Here is a 14,196-nt window from a genome sequence, read left to right as displayed (position 1 = left end):
CCAAGAGTTGCCAAAATTAGGAGAATTGTAATTTTTTAGTGACTTTCCAAGAAATAAATATGTAAAACTAGTTCTTTTTTTTCCTTAAGAGAGATATATTAGAGCTATGGGGTGCTGTAGGGTATGGCAATTTAAGATTTCTGCATATTTCAGTGGCAAAATTAAATTATTGAAGGATAAGTCATGTGTGTCTGATCGAGCATGCTATTGGCTTGGTTTTCTTTCTTATTCAGAAAAATGTCAAAACCAAGCACCCTCAGTTTCTGTATGAATCAAAACAAAGCACCCTCTATAGGTGTATATCATTGACTTTGGTATTGCTAAGAAATACAGGGACATTTCTACACATCAGCATATTCTTTACAGGTCTCCTTTTTTACAATTATTCTTACTTTTTATTTATTTTATTTGATTTTATGTACCATGGTTAGAAGGTTCAACATGAAATTATTTTGGATTTTCGGAATTCTAGAATGATCTTTTACTATGGAAAAACCGATATCTAAAATGTTAAGATATTGCTGCTCGTGATAGACTGACTATTTAATTGTTGAGATTTATGGTAAAAGAGTAGCACATAAATCTATAAATAAATTTGTGGCTATTTGCTATCAACATTCTTGTGTGGTTTCTATGAATTTGACTTGCATGTTTGCTCTGCAGAGGGAATAAAAATTTGACAAGAATGGCTAGGTATGCTACAATGGTCAATGGTGCCTCTCATGGCTGGTTCTTTGGATGCTGCAATCAACACCTTCGAGCATGAAGGCCAAGTTGGTATGGTATTCGAAATGTATAAAAACTCTGCTGGCTTCTTCTAGCAGTTAGAAACCTCCATTGAATCAACTTTGGAAGAAAGTGATATGGAGAAAAGAGAAAACGGGGAGCTGCTTGAAATGAAGGTGGCAATGAAATTAGGAAGAAGCATATCACAGCTGAGGGAACTTGCCTCAAAATCTGCTTCCTATCGAATGGAGGGAATCACGGTTAATGAATTTGCAGCAAGTTATGAGAGGCTAACATCACTAATTCATTCTTCTAGTAGTTTAACCTTTTTAAAAGTGATGTATATGCAAGTTATGAGCTATGTTTGAGCTTGAAGTTGAGCTCTATATTTTGTATTATATACATATCTATACATATATAATTATTTTAATATAAGAGAAGCTCGAGCCAACTTTTGAGCCTTTAGTAAGTCGAAGTTGAATTTGGTTTGATGTGATCAAAATCTAGAATACAAGCAAATACAATTTGTGAGGAATTACTTAGTTTTGGTGAATGTCATTATAACTTTCTAGTTACTTATGTTTGAACTTGCATCTACCAATACAAGAAACTCTGAAAAATACTTAGTAACTATGATTCAGAATATACAAAGTACAAACCATTCAAATCCCTGATAATTGACTTCTAATTCTACTCAACTTGCATAGTAGAATTTGCTTCCTCTAAAATGCCCTTTTGCACTTTATTTCCTTTATCATTTTGCTGGAGAAGGGCAATTGAATAAAAAAAATATTTATAATGGTGAAAACTCAGTACATCATTTAAAATACTCAAAATTGCTGTGCGTATGTTAATATTTGACAAGCTTCCATCGAAAAGTGGCTCAAGCTAATTCTTCAACAAAGTTAGTATTCCATGGTCCAAAAACTCTAATTGGAGCTGTTTCCTGCAAAATAGACAAATAGTTAGTGAAAATTACCAAAGAAAATATGCACAAGTAAGATAGAGTATTAAGAAAACATCATAGCACACTTAATATGACAGAAAATCAACAGCTTACTTCGAGAGGATTTCTATTGTTAGCATACTCATACAAACGGCCAAGGCTGGAGAAGACAACAAGAGTGACTTCAGCATCACAAAGCACATACAGTTCATATTAGAATTATCTTTATAATTTTTTATTTTATCTAAATTTAATTTTTTACATTTTTAGATTTAATTTAAAAAATTTGTGTTAATGTTAGAATAGAAATGGAAAGCCACAAGAAATGGTGTTGAAAAGTCCAAGTAAAAGCAGAGGCTCAACAAAATCAGACAGCAAAATAGAAATAGAAGTGAAACATATTCAAGGAAGGAAGAAGAAAAAACCGAAATAGTGATGAGCAAGAGCAACAATGAATCAACAAACAAGAATACCAACAATAAAGTAAACAATACCAACAAACAGTAACAATGAATCAATGATTTTAGAACAAAAATTAGTGAAATTACATAGTATCTCATCAGTATTACTAGCAAAATTTCAAAACAAGCAAAATAAGTGCAGTAAACCAAAAATCAATTCAGAATCACATAATCACAGAATCAGAATCAGAGAATCAGAGAATCATAGAATTTGAACTAAGCAAAACAAGCAAATTTGAACCCAACAACTCAGAAGCACATAATCAAAGTTATTAACAAGAAAGTAACAATACCCTAAACAAGTCTAGCAACTCAGAATCACAAAAATTATAATTAACAAAATCAATCCCTAACTATTTCATAATTATAAACCCAAGTTATCAACAATAAACTGAGGTGGAGGTGGTGACCTGCTGTGTTGATCATGGGTGGCCAGAACCCAGAAACGCTGCTGGGTGGAGGTGGTGAGGTGCTGTGTTGATTGTGGCCTCGTGGGTGTTATCTGCTGTGCTGCCCTGTTGGGTCAGTCGGTGGTGGCAAGGTGTTGTGTTGATCTGGGTCTTCGCGTTCGTGGTGCACCGGCGGTGGGGAATCTCTACTCTGTTCGGCGGTGGGGAATCTCTGCTCTGTTTGGGAAATATGTATGCATTATTGTCCTGTCATCAAAGAAAACATCTGAATCAGACTGTGTTCTATGCAAAATTTCTTTTTCTTACATATGAATTCTGAAGGACTATAAACCTAGCCAGGCACAAAAACTTTTCCTTCATACTCAACAGGAGGGAATGGACTTCCACTAGCGAAAATGGCGTGACCCTGATGATACCAAACATGTACAAGGTAAGAATATAGAAATTAAACTCGAAACCCGAACTTAATTATAGAAATACTACTAGGGGTATCTTATTACCTGGCTCCACTTGTAAGCCTCTTCAGCAGTACATTCTGATTGTGAAGATGGGTTGAAAAGTGAAAGAATGATAGGTTTCTGCATGCATTATCATGTAATAGACTTGTTAGCTTAAATGGACATGAACTATGTCATAGTAGTTGGAAAAACAGATTGAAATAGTAGTAGTACCTCATTGATTGAAGCCATTGCCTCAATAACCTCTTTAGTGAAAGTTCTTCCTTGTCCAGAGGTTCCAATCAACACTGTTGGTTTGATTTTCTGAGAGGGTAACATAGACATAGATAATGTAAGAATATTAAAACTTTTGCTGTGTGTGCGCGTGCGCACATGTGTAATGGACAGAAAGACCGATCATACATTAACAGCGTCTACGAGTCGATGAACAGGTTCGTGATCATGGGCCCATGGCTTCTTAAAATGTTGAATCGATTCTTTTCGGGAACTGACAATCAATCCCTGCAGAAGTAAGGGGATCAAGAATATTACTAACAGAAAATCAGAATCTACTTTGCATAGATGGAGAAGCTTGGATGAATTCAATGCTTACCTTTGAGTCCACCAACCAAATGTTCTTGTGCACTTTATCTAGTGGGGCATTAGTCTGCATCAAGAATGGTAGTTTCTTAATAAATCTAAAGTACTCATCAAATGAATATCATAACATTAATGAAAGTATTTAGATGCTCCAAACATCATATCAGTAACAGAAAGGAACCTGTTTTGATGTTTCAAGTTCAATAAGTTCTACAATTCCAGTGCCAGCCTACAATCACCAATATAATTAAAAGTTTAAGACCATTAGAACTACATCCTCATCTTAGAACCAATGAAGGAAGCATGAGCACAGTTGCAGAACTACATGGACCTACCTCTCCAGCACCAAGGAATAAGAATATGTGGTCAACCAAGTTGCCCCCAACCAATTTCAGAGCTGCAACTAGTCCAGCAAGGACCACTGATGCTGTACCCTGGAACAGTGCGATACGGTTTCAGAGCTGGATATATTATAGTTACCAAAGTATAGGAATTAAGTATTGATGACTAGTATTCCTTATTTGAATATCATCGTTGAAAACAATATGGGTTGATCTATATTTTTCAAGTAGATCAAATGCGTTGTGGTTTGCAAAGTCTTCAAACTATAACAGATTCATAAAAAAAAGGACAAGTTAGTAAGCACTTCACACCCAATAAAAAAATATGGCTTGTCATATTGGCTAATTTCTGAATGAGGACTTTCTCTCCGTAATTTTGCTTGACAGCACTCATAAATTCATGCATAAGTTCAGTATATTCTTGGATTCAGAAAAATTAAACCGAAGTCAACATTAGGACATATTATATAAGTGATAGCTAAATTTAAAAATGATTAACTCCATGATGACTCAGAAAAGAATATTAGTCATGAACCTGCCCAGTCGCCCGTCTTTGCTTGAGCCCTATATATAACTCATCATTCAACAAGTTCTCGTTGTTTGTTCCCACATCAATGGTGATAGCCAAACCTGAAAATTTTTATCAGATTATATTATATTTATAGGCATGACAAGAAATGGAAGGCATAATCATTGTGAGTTTATGATTGTGATAATTTATAGGATATACTTACAGCAGACAGATGAACTCCTCCGAGTGATGTACATAAAGAAATTTTTCCAACTGGTATTCCCATTCTCTGAAGAAACAACATGTTACCAAAGATTAGATTGCAATATTAGACCTGATTCATAAAACAATATGATTCATAAATTTCAACAAGTACAGAAGAAATTACCTGACAACCAAGATCCCCATGACCCAAGATCCGTTCTCCATCAGTTACAACAATGAATTGAATGTTCTTCTCAGGCCAATTCCTTAGTACTTCAAGAATCCTCCCCATTTAAGTTCAAACCCAAACAATATACAACGTAATCAACACAAATAACACAGGAAATATTCATCAACAATAATTCCAAGTCAAAGTCAAGCTTACTTCTCTTTCAAGCTGATATAAAGACCCTGAGGATGCATGAAGATGCTTCCGTATTTCTGGCAAGCCTCACCGACAGTTGGGGCATAGACAACTGGGAGTAACTCTTCGACGTGCTCAATAAGAAGCTTATAAAACAACCGTTCATTCCTCTCCTGCAATAAGGAATATATTGAAGTGAAAGCATTAGAAGCCGAATCCAAAGCTAACAAAACAAACTGTCTGAAGAAACTTGCCCCAAGATATTATTTCACATTAAAGATGAATTTCATAGTTCTATATAAAAATAATGGGGCAAAAAAAGGACAAGATCACAAGTATTTTGGCCAAGAAACAAGACCACACCCGATGATCCATCATTGCCATTTACTTCTGCAATGGAACTTGATACTGACGAACGTGCTGGATCATTTTCTTCACCTGCACAATGAAGTGGCAATAAACTTTTAAGCATTTAACTGATGTTCATATACACAATCCAAAAATTTGGTAAGTATGAAAAAAAAAGTAGTATTAATGTCTTCTAATCAGATATTCGACCTGAGTTTCCTGCGGAATAATTGTCGGGGAAAGAAGACCTCGCAAGTAGTGAGCAACAGGCGAACAGCAAGCAAGCGCGTCAGCAACGCAACCATTAGCAGCAGCAGCCAAGGAACAGAGTTTCTGACTAGAAGATGGGTTTAGAGAAGGATATACGATGGGTTTAGGGAACAAAAGCTCAGCAAAATAGAGATTCTGGTAAGAAGCATAGACGATGGAATTAGGAAGGATTGAGAATAATGTTTTGGTTTGGGCGGGTTTAGGTTTTCCTTTTGGACCAAATTTTGGGAAAAATTGAAAGAGGTGGCTATTTACCCAAGATTAAAATTTTTTTAAAGGGGGTTTATAAAACTCCTGTAGACTAAAAATAGAAAATCATGTAAATTGAATTCTGAAAAAAGAAAAGGAAAAAAGGACTTCTCTTATCAATATTGCATAAATTTATAAAAAGTCATAGTAAATAATATCATTAAAATAAAATATTTTTTGTAAAGCACAATGATTTTAAATTGGATGGAACACTACTCAAGTCTAGGGTACTAACCTGCTTAAATATTATATTAGTAGTTTAATATATTCAATAATTTTTTATAAGATTAACTTTTTTAATTTTAATTTTAATCTTATTAATTGGATATAATAATTTAAACATTAAAAATAAAAACATTAAAAAATTATAAAAGTTTAATGTCAGTAACCCTATAAAACAATATCAAAATTTATTATTTCGAACTAAGTTAATAAAAAACAACACATAAATGTAAGTTTTTTAATTAAAGACTTATATATTTAAATCGCAGTGTAATATAGTACATTGAGACAAAATGCAGCCATTACAATTCCATGTGTGGCTGCTACTATATACAATTAATATTTATTTCAATATACACATTAAGTAAACTATACTTTACTGCTTGGTTTTACATTTTAGAAAAAATGATATCATATCTTCAGGATGATATTGATTTTCATAATCGAATGTGAATATTCTTATTAGCATTATCGTCATTTGATTACTATCCAGAAACAACAGTTACTTTAAGTTCAGAATATTATTAGATAGCTATATAATAGGTAACTTTTAAATTATGTAATGCATAAAAGTTATATCTTTGGATTTATATTGAAATCCAAAAATTAAAGTTAAATGATATTAGCTCTTTTATTAAGCACAGAAATAAACATCAAATGACTCAACAATAGGTTCGATTAGAGAACAAAATATCCTATAACCAAAGAATCACTTAAGATAAAAAATGCATAATAAAATATGACGTGTCTCGGCAAATATAAAATGCGATGGAAAAAAAAAACTATATATCCTTTTGCAGTTGTGGCTGTTTTTGTAGTATATCTTTCATATATGCATGTGCCTCATCCATAACTTCTGACTTCTTCATATTGAATTCCTTGCTAACCAAGTCGATTGCTAGCCTCATCCTATCACTGTCAGAGACCTAATAATTTTAAAAAGTACGAAACAATTAGAATAATATATATATACTTAGATACATATTACATTTTTTTCTAATAATAATAAAAAATTTAGAAATTGAATAAATTTGGTTACCATGATGCCAAAATCATCAGTCTACCCGCACTTTTCATCCATTGAGCAACCCGGATACTGCAGTCATTACTGTTTAGTTAAATGTGTGATTATACTACTTAATCAGTTTAACCGAACACATGATTTATACATAACAAACTCAATAGACATGACAGTAAATTTTTTTTTAAATAATATTACTTACGAGCCTTTCCTCTGTTGTGGCAGGTCAGACGGTTCCACGATACGAAACTTAGAAATCCGAGGTACAGTGATTTCACTAGAATTGTAGAAAGATTTGTGTTCTAACATTCGTTCGATGAATATAGCCTGTGTGACATAAAATATAATTGAATACTGTGTAGTGCAAGCAATGTAACAGGTTAATTTTTATTACCTGTCTGAATCTTGGGAACAGATATTATAGTACACATTTTTAACTAGACAGCCTATTATATTCAGGCAGTGAGGATATTATATGTATGGAGTACGGACTATGACATTATTTTGACTTTTTTATTCCTCTGATTTATTGTATTTAATGTAGTTTTACTTATGCTCTTACTGAGAAAAGAAATGCTATTAAAGATAAAAAAAAGTGAGGAGAACCTGGGACATGGATGCGTCTTAAATTGATACTCTGTTGTCTCTTATTTGAATGGTGTAGAACATAGATTTATTGAGGACTCCATCGAATTGTTTATACTAGGAAAGAACAAAGGAGGGAACTGAAGTCTGATTTATATAGGCTTGGATGAAATAAATGCACATAATTATTGGATATTCTAAATAACAGTTTATTATTGGTTAGTGATGTATTATGGGATAATGTAGTTACTTGTAGTGATCGAACTAAATGCTATACATGTTGAATCTGGATATGATTTAATGCTAATTATTATGGATGTTTAGTTTTAGTTTGAGTTAATTTAACCCAATAAGAGTTAATATCTTAACTAAAGTAGGACAATTTTGTAATTAAATATTTTTATAAGAGGGATGAATATGTAATTTCGATAAGCATTAAAAAAGTAAAGTTATATTTTTTTTATCATTTTGCAGAAACTCAATGCACCTCAGCTCCATTCCTCTCTGAAATTGAAAGAAAAAAGCAAATCAAGCTCTACATACCCATTGACCCATCCCTGCCGCCCGCAGCCTGCAGCCACTCCAACCACCGCAGCCACCTCAATTTTGGTGAGAATGTCATTTCTACTTCGTACAGACCATGACAAATGAAATTCTAAAGTGATGAAATCATTGCTGCTCATTTTTTAAAAAAAATCATCTAAATATGTGTTATTCTGCTTAGGTCTTTAAGATACAAAGAAGCTACTCAACCAAATGAGGGACATAAAAGTAAATACAATTGGATGGATTTTATTAAAATCTTTTAGTTCTTTAAAGGTGTTGCTGTATTTTATGTGAATTAGTGGTAATTTTTGTAGTCTACATATCTATGAAATGTTAATTGTGGGGTGATGTGTTTGTTTTTTTTATAAGTTGTAGGTGTATGTTCATTTTTGGGAGATGGAGCCGCCGGATAGCAATTTTTTTGGAATAGACTCCGATGAGGAGTTCCTAAGAGGAGACGATCTAGATTTTTTAGACGACGATTTAGAGGCTGATGAAGATAGACCTCAAGATAAGAGAATAGCAGAGCTGTCATGAGAAGATATCATGCAACTTCCGTTTACAGATGAGGAAGCTGTTTATCGATTCTATAAGACTTATGCAATGATGCACGGTTTCGCTGTGAGGTTGGATGAAGTCAGACGCGATAGCGATGGTTCCGTAATTATGCGCCAAATTGTTTGCAATCGGGCGGGCTTTAGAAAGGAAGAGGTTGAGGGACCACCGACCCTAACTCGAAGTTGTTGCCGGGTGAGAATTCGTGCAAGACTAGATACAAAAATTCAGAAATGGAAGGTTGTTTCGTTCTACGAAGAGCACTCTCATGAATTAGTTGCTCCACTCGACGTTAGCATGATGCCTGAGTATTGCACATTCAGTGTCTCGGATAAAGCTCAGGCAAAGAATTTACACGACATAGGCATCAGGACCTGTCACATCTTGGGATACTTGGCTGCTCAAAAAGGTGGATATGTAGACTTGTCATTCAACCAAAAAGATATGTACAACCTCATTACTCAACATAGGAATGAAAAGGTGAAGGGTGGTGATGCAAATGCTGCAATAAGCTACCTGAGAGGTAAAGTTGGGAATGAATCTTATTTCTTTGGCAAGTTCACATTAAGTAATGAGAATCGATTGGAAAATTTGTTCTGGGCTGATGGGACTAGCCATATTGATTATGAGTGCTTTGGGGATGTCTTGACATTTGATTCGACTTACAATAGGAATGTCTACAATAAACCACTTGTGATATTTTCTGGTAGCAATCATCATGGGCAGACTGTCATATTTGGTTGTGGTCTTCTTGTTAATGAGGATATTGGTTCATACAAGTGGCTCTTGGAAACATTTTTTGGAAGCAATGGGGAGTAAACACCCTACGGCAGTTGTCACCGATGGAGATCTTTCAATGAGAGAAGCAATTAAACAGGTCTTTCCTTATGCAACACATCGACTATGTGCATGGCACTTACATAGGAATGCATGCGAGAAGGTTAAGAACAGTGGATTTCTAAACGACTTCAAGAAATTGATTTATGCCAATGTGAGTGTTGAAGAGTTTCAGGTCATGTGGTAAGACATGGTGGCCAGGTATAACTTATCAAGCTACTCTTGGGTCGTCCAAACCTATGAGATGAGGAATCTATGGGCTCTTGCATATTTGAGGGACCAATTTTTTGGGTGAATCAGGACAACATCCCACTGTGAAGGGATTAACTCTCTAATAAAAGCATATGTGAGAAAGAAAGATACCCTTCTTGAATTCATCAATAACATGGAGACCGTGGTTAGCCATTACAGGAACAATGAAAGAGTCGCAGAGTTCAATAGTAAATATACCGATCCAGTACTTGTGACTTCTTTGCCGACACTTGAAGATTTTGCTGCAAAGACTTTCACTCATAATATGTTCCGGGAGGTCAGAAAGGAAATTGAGGGTGCTTGTGCAATGACTTCAAGTGTAACAGTTTTGGAGTGCTAAAGATTGATCATGTGGTTGAGTTTGACAGAGTTGGGGGGATGCTTCGTTGCGAGTGTCTATGGTTCGAAAATAGAGGAATTTCCTGCATGCACATATTTGCCTGCCTAAAGCACCAACACGTTGAAGTTATTCCAGAACGCTTAATGTGCAAGCGTTGGACGAAGAATGCCAAGAGTGACTTCATGAAGTCAAACGTCGATGATCCAAGTGATTCTGATAAGGTACTAAAGTGTCGTTTGGGTGTGTTAGGTGCTGAGTGTTCTAGGTTGATGGATGTTGCATGTAAGAACTCAAGTGATTTTGTCGAAGCAATGAATGTTGTTGTCAACACAATTACAAAACTCCAAAAGCGAGGTGAAAATCCATGCAACGGTAACTTAGACGATGACTACGTTGTTGACCCATTGGTGGTGAAGAGTAAGGGAGCCCCCAAGAAAAACTTAAAATTTAAGCAACAGAGAAGGTGCTCAAACTGCGGTGTGACAGGACACTACAACAAAAGTTGTCCTAATCTTCCTGGTAGAATCCCAAAGGAGCCGGTAGACGATGATACAGAAAAGAATATCAACAGCCATCTTGACATCCTCACTAAGGTATCTCATACTATAACTATGTCTAGATATTTGTTGTATGCTGATTCGGCATATTATGTTTTGGATTTATAAACTATGTTATTTTTATGCTTTTGTAACGAAAGGTGATGTTTGGTTTGTGATCAGCGCAAAAGACATGATAGTGTGAAAAATCAGCAGAAGATGGAAAAAGATAGGAACATTGGTGGTGGAATAGCACCAACCTCAGCAGCTAAATCAGATTATACCGATCAAGTAAAAATATCAAGTCCTAGTCCCAATATCCCGGTTTGTGCATCTACAAGTAACGAAGAGTCCGGGTTGAGTTCCAGACCAGCAGAGTCTCCTGTTGTGGCCCCTGAAACTGGAATGGCAGATTGAAGATGATTCAGACTTTGGAATGATTGGTAATTTTGTACCATTTACTAATTACCTTGTATTGATGTTTTGTATAGTTTGCATTCACTGATTCAATTGACAATTATTGAACTAGGAAGATTATGTCCTATTACTCATTTACTATTAAATTTTGAAATTGCTTTTAGACTTATTCTATCAATAACAGAACTTGATAAGAATTTTAGTCCATTTGATGTATCCCCATGTACTGTAGTAAGTAATTACCACGGAGTTTAACCACCAAATTTTAACTACGAATGCTAACTCGTGTCTTCTATTTATCACCAAATTGGCTCGCATTGACGTGCCATAACCGACCTGTCTTTAATAGATTTACTAAGCTATAATATTAATTCTTAAAAATATTCTAACATTAACACAAATTTTTTAAATTAAATCTAAAATTGTAAAAAATTAAATTTAGTTAAAATAAATAATTATAAAGCTAATTCTAATATGAACTGTCTGTGCTTTGTGATGCTGAAGTCGCTCTTGTTGTCTTCTCCAGCCTTGGCCCGTTGTATGAGTATGCTAACAACAGCTTCCTTCGCCTTTTTCTTTCAAATAAATCTCCAAATCTTTCACTTTATTAACTATTTATATTTATACTTTAATCTGCCTTAAATACTTTTAAACTTGTTTATACACATAACCACATTTTCATGTTGATGATGCTTATTATCAGATTTATTTTTAATACAATCAACCCAAAAAAGTTGGTAAATAGAAAAACAATGTCTTTTTTTGTGTGTCCAAATTAGAAGTGAAACTTAAACTCGTGACTTCTAGGTGAGTATAGAAAAGTTATTCCATTTGAGCTATACACCAAAATCAACTACTAAGGTATAATAGAGTTAAACTATATATGTATTCGTACACAAATATATACTAGCAAATAGTGTTGTCCTTGCAAGAATGCAGAAGGAACTCCCTACAGCCAATGCAATATAGCCTGCTATAAGAGTTGTTCCAGAAACAGGTGGCTCAACATCTTGTGAGATAGGTGTTGCCCAAGCCATCCAATAGTTGCTTCCAATTTGGAGAATTTGGAAGAGAGTATGAGCCAACATAATGAAAGGAACAAGAACACCTCCATATGCCATAGTGATATATTGCCATTACACTGAAAATCCAACTCTACCACTCTCTCTTTCTTCTTCTTGAACAAGTTGGCCTTTTGCCTCATCACCTTTGTTACCAGTTTTATCATTTTGCTCATCTTTCTTTTCCTCTCCTTTTTCTCCACCCTGAGAAATAGGAAAATCTGAATCTCGTTCCAAGGTACTTATTTCATTGGATATTATTCCTTCATCTATTGAATCAAGTGTAGACAAAACTTTTTTATGTGCACCAACAAGTTCCATAAAATCAGTTCCATTGTTAAGCAAATCAGCATACTTTCCACATTCAGTAATCTTCCCATCTTTCATTATCTATACCAACAAGGCATAACAACATCATAGTAATAAAAATTAATTTTTCAATTAATGGCAATTAACTATGATAAATACTCACCAAAAAAGTGTTCACTTATACACTGAACTCACATGAATTAAACTATAAATCAAAGAAACAATAATGAAAGAAATCAAAGGAACAAAATCAATTGAGAAGAAAAATGACCAAATTATTTAGAGAGATTGAACCATATCGCTAGAAATGAATACAAAATGCATATAAAATTGTATTGGATTCAATATCGCAGGAAAGGAAAACATATTACAAGTTTACAACACATAATCACAAAAGGAATTTGGAAATTGAATTATGGAAGGTTGTGGTACTTTCAGTCTATTATTGCTTATAAAGCCACTCAAATTCAAGATACCCCAAAAAGAATTTGAAAAATAATAGCTAACCTCTGTAGACCAAAAAAATTTCCAAAAGTAAGTTTCAAGTATAGTACTTTAGAAGTCTCATCTTAGATCAGTAATGGCAAAAGAAATATAATGCATATTAGTAAATGTAAATGGATCTTAGTACCTTTGGACATTACCGCCCTTCATTGACATTACTTGATAAAGGTCTTCTAATATAGTCCACATACTTTTTTACTGCCTAATAAAGGTTGCTAGAATCACATAAAAGAAATTTATCGAAACTGCGATCCACAGCAACACAGAAAACTGCCTTATTGTTAACAGACAACGATCTCAAATCCGTCAATTGACCAGGCTTTAGCTTGGGATAAGCTGAGTACAGGTATGAAGTAATCAAAAAATCTAGCACAGCATCTCCAGAAAACTCCAGTCGCTGCAAAAAAGAAATGTCAGGTTACAACAGATAAATAATCAGTGTCTTATCGGAGTTCTCAGATTTATAGAGTACAGAAATAGTTCCTATCATAACTGAGACACTGGGGTCAACAGTAAAGGAGCCTTGCCTGGTAGCAACCTCCTCCATGCTTATTGTTAGAAGGATGCACAAATGGCTGAAGAAGCAGATCCTTATGGATGAAGTGATATCCCAACTTATCTTCGAGGGAAAGAATGTTTATACATCAGCAGAGAGAGAACTATAGCCAACACTTCCTCGGCAAACATTAATCAATTGTGAGGCTTCAAAACCAACTTGTATGCCAAGCCACATAAGAAATACAATTGCAGCTTTAAAGCCACTGTCAACTATAAATGCTCTGACCAAAGCTTCAACTGCATCAGCAATTATTTTTCTATATAGCCAGTGGTGATTTTTATTGCACTTGATTTCATTTGAGCTTCCTTGCTCCTTAACAGAATTTAAACATGAGTAAAAGTGGAAGAAAATTAAGAGTTTGTATTTACTTATAAGTGAAAGAAAATTTGGGCATCATATCAAAGTAGAACTGAATTTATTTAATTAAGAGTTTGTATTACTTATAACTCCAAAACACATATCAAAAAGCGTAGAAGCCTCTTGTTCTACCTCTAGATTACCGTTTCTATTGCATTCAAATTGCTATAATTGAAGAAAATTATGAGTAAATGCAGTTGAACATTGAAGTAATGCCATGATAGTGAC

General features: G+C 34.4%; 1 protein-coding gene and 1 pseudogene across 1 annotated transcript; one reads left to right on the top strand and one right to left on the bottom strand.

Annotated features, from left to right (window-relative positions):
* Window positions 1-2,874: 2,874 nt before the first annotated feature.
* LOC112734316 (NADP-dependent malic enzyme 4, chloroplastic-like) lies at window positions 2,875-8,378 on the bottom strand (annotated as a pseudogene).
* Window positions 8,379-8,787: 409 nt separating this feature from the next.
* Window positions 8,788-10,225, top strand: LOC112734315 (protein FAR1-RELATED SEQUENCE 5-like). Its single transcript, XM_025783570.1, has 3 exons — window positions 8,788-9,611; window positions 9,721-9,816; window positions 9,934-10,225. The coding sequence occupies exons 1-3, from the start codon at window positions 8,788-8,790 to the stop codon at window positions 10,223-10,225; spliced, it is 1,212 nt and encodes a 403-aa protein (XP_025639355.1).
* The last annotated feature ends 3,971 nt before the right edge of the window (window positions 10,226-14,196 follow it).

This window comes from Arachis hypogaea, chromosome 13 (assembly GCF_003086295.3).
Source record: "Arachis hypogaea cultivar Tifrunner chromosome 13, arahy.Tifrunner.gnm2.J5K5, whole genome shotgun sequence".
NCBI classification, from domain to species: Eukaryota; Viridiplantae; Streptophyta; class Magnoliopsida; order Fabales; family Fabaceae; genus Arachis; species Arachis hypogaea.
This window is presented reverse-complemented; position numbering and strand designations above follow the sequence as displayed.

Bases quoted from the DNA above. Each gene is read 5' to 3' on its own strand.
- LOC112734315 (XM_025783570.1), top strand. From the start codon at position 8,788: ATGCAACTTCCGTTTACAGATGAGGAAGCTGTTTATCGATTCTATAAG. The intron at 9,612-9,720 runs GTAAACACCCTA...GCACTTACATAG, and splicing joins TTTTTTGGAAGCAATGGGGA to GAATGCATGCGAGAAGGTTA. The intron at 9,817-9,933 runs GTAAGACATGGT...TGGGTGAATCAG, and splicing joins GAAGAGTTTCAGGTCATGTG to GACAACATCCCACTGTGAAG.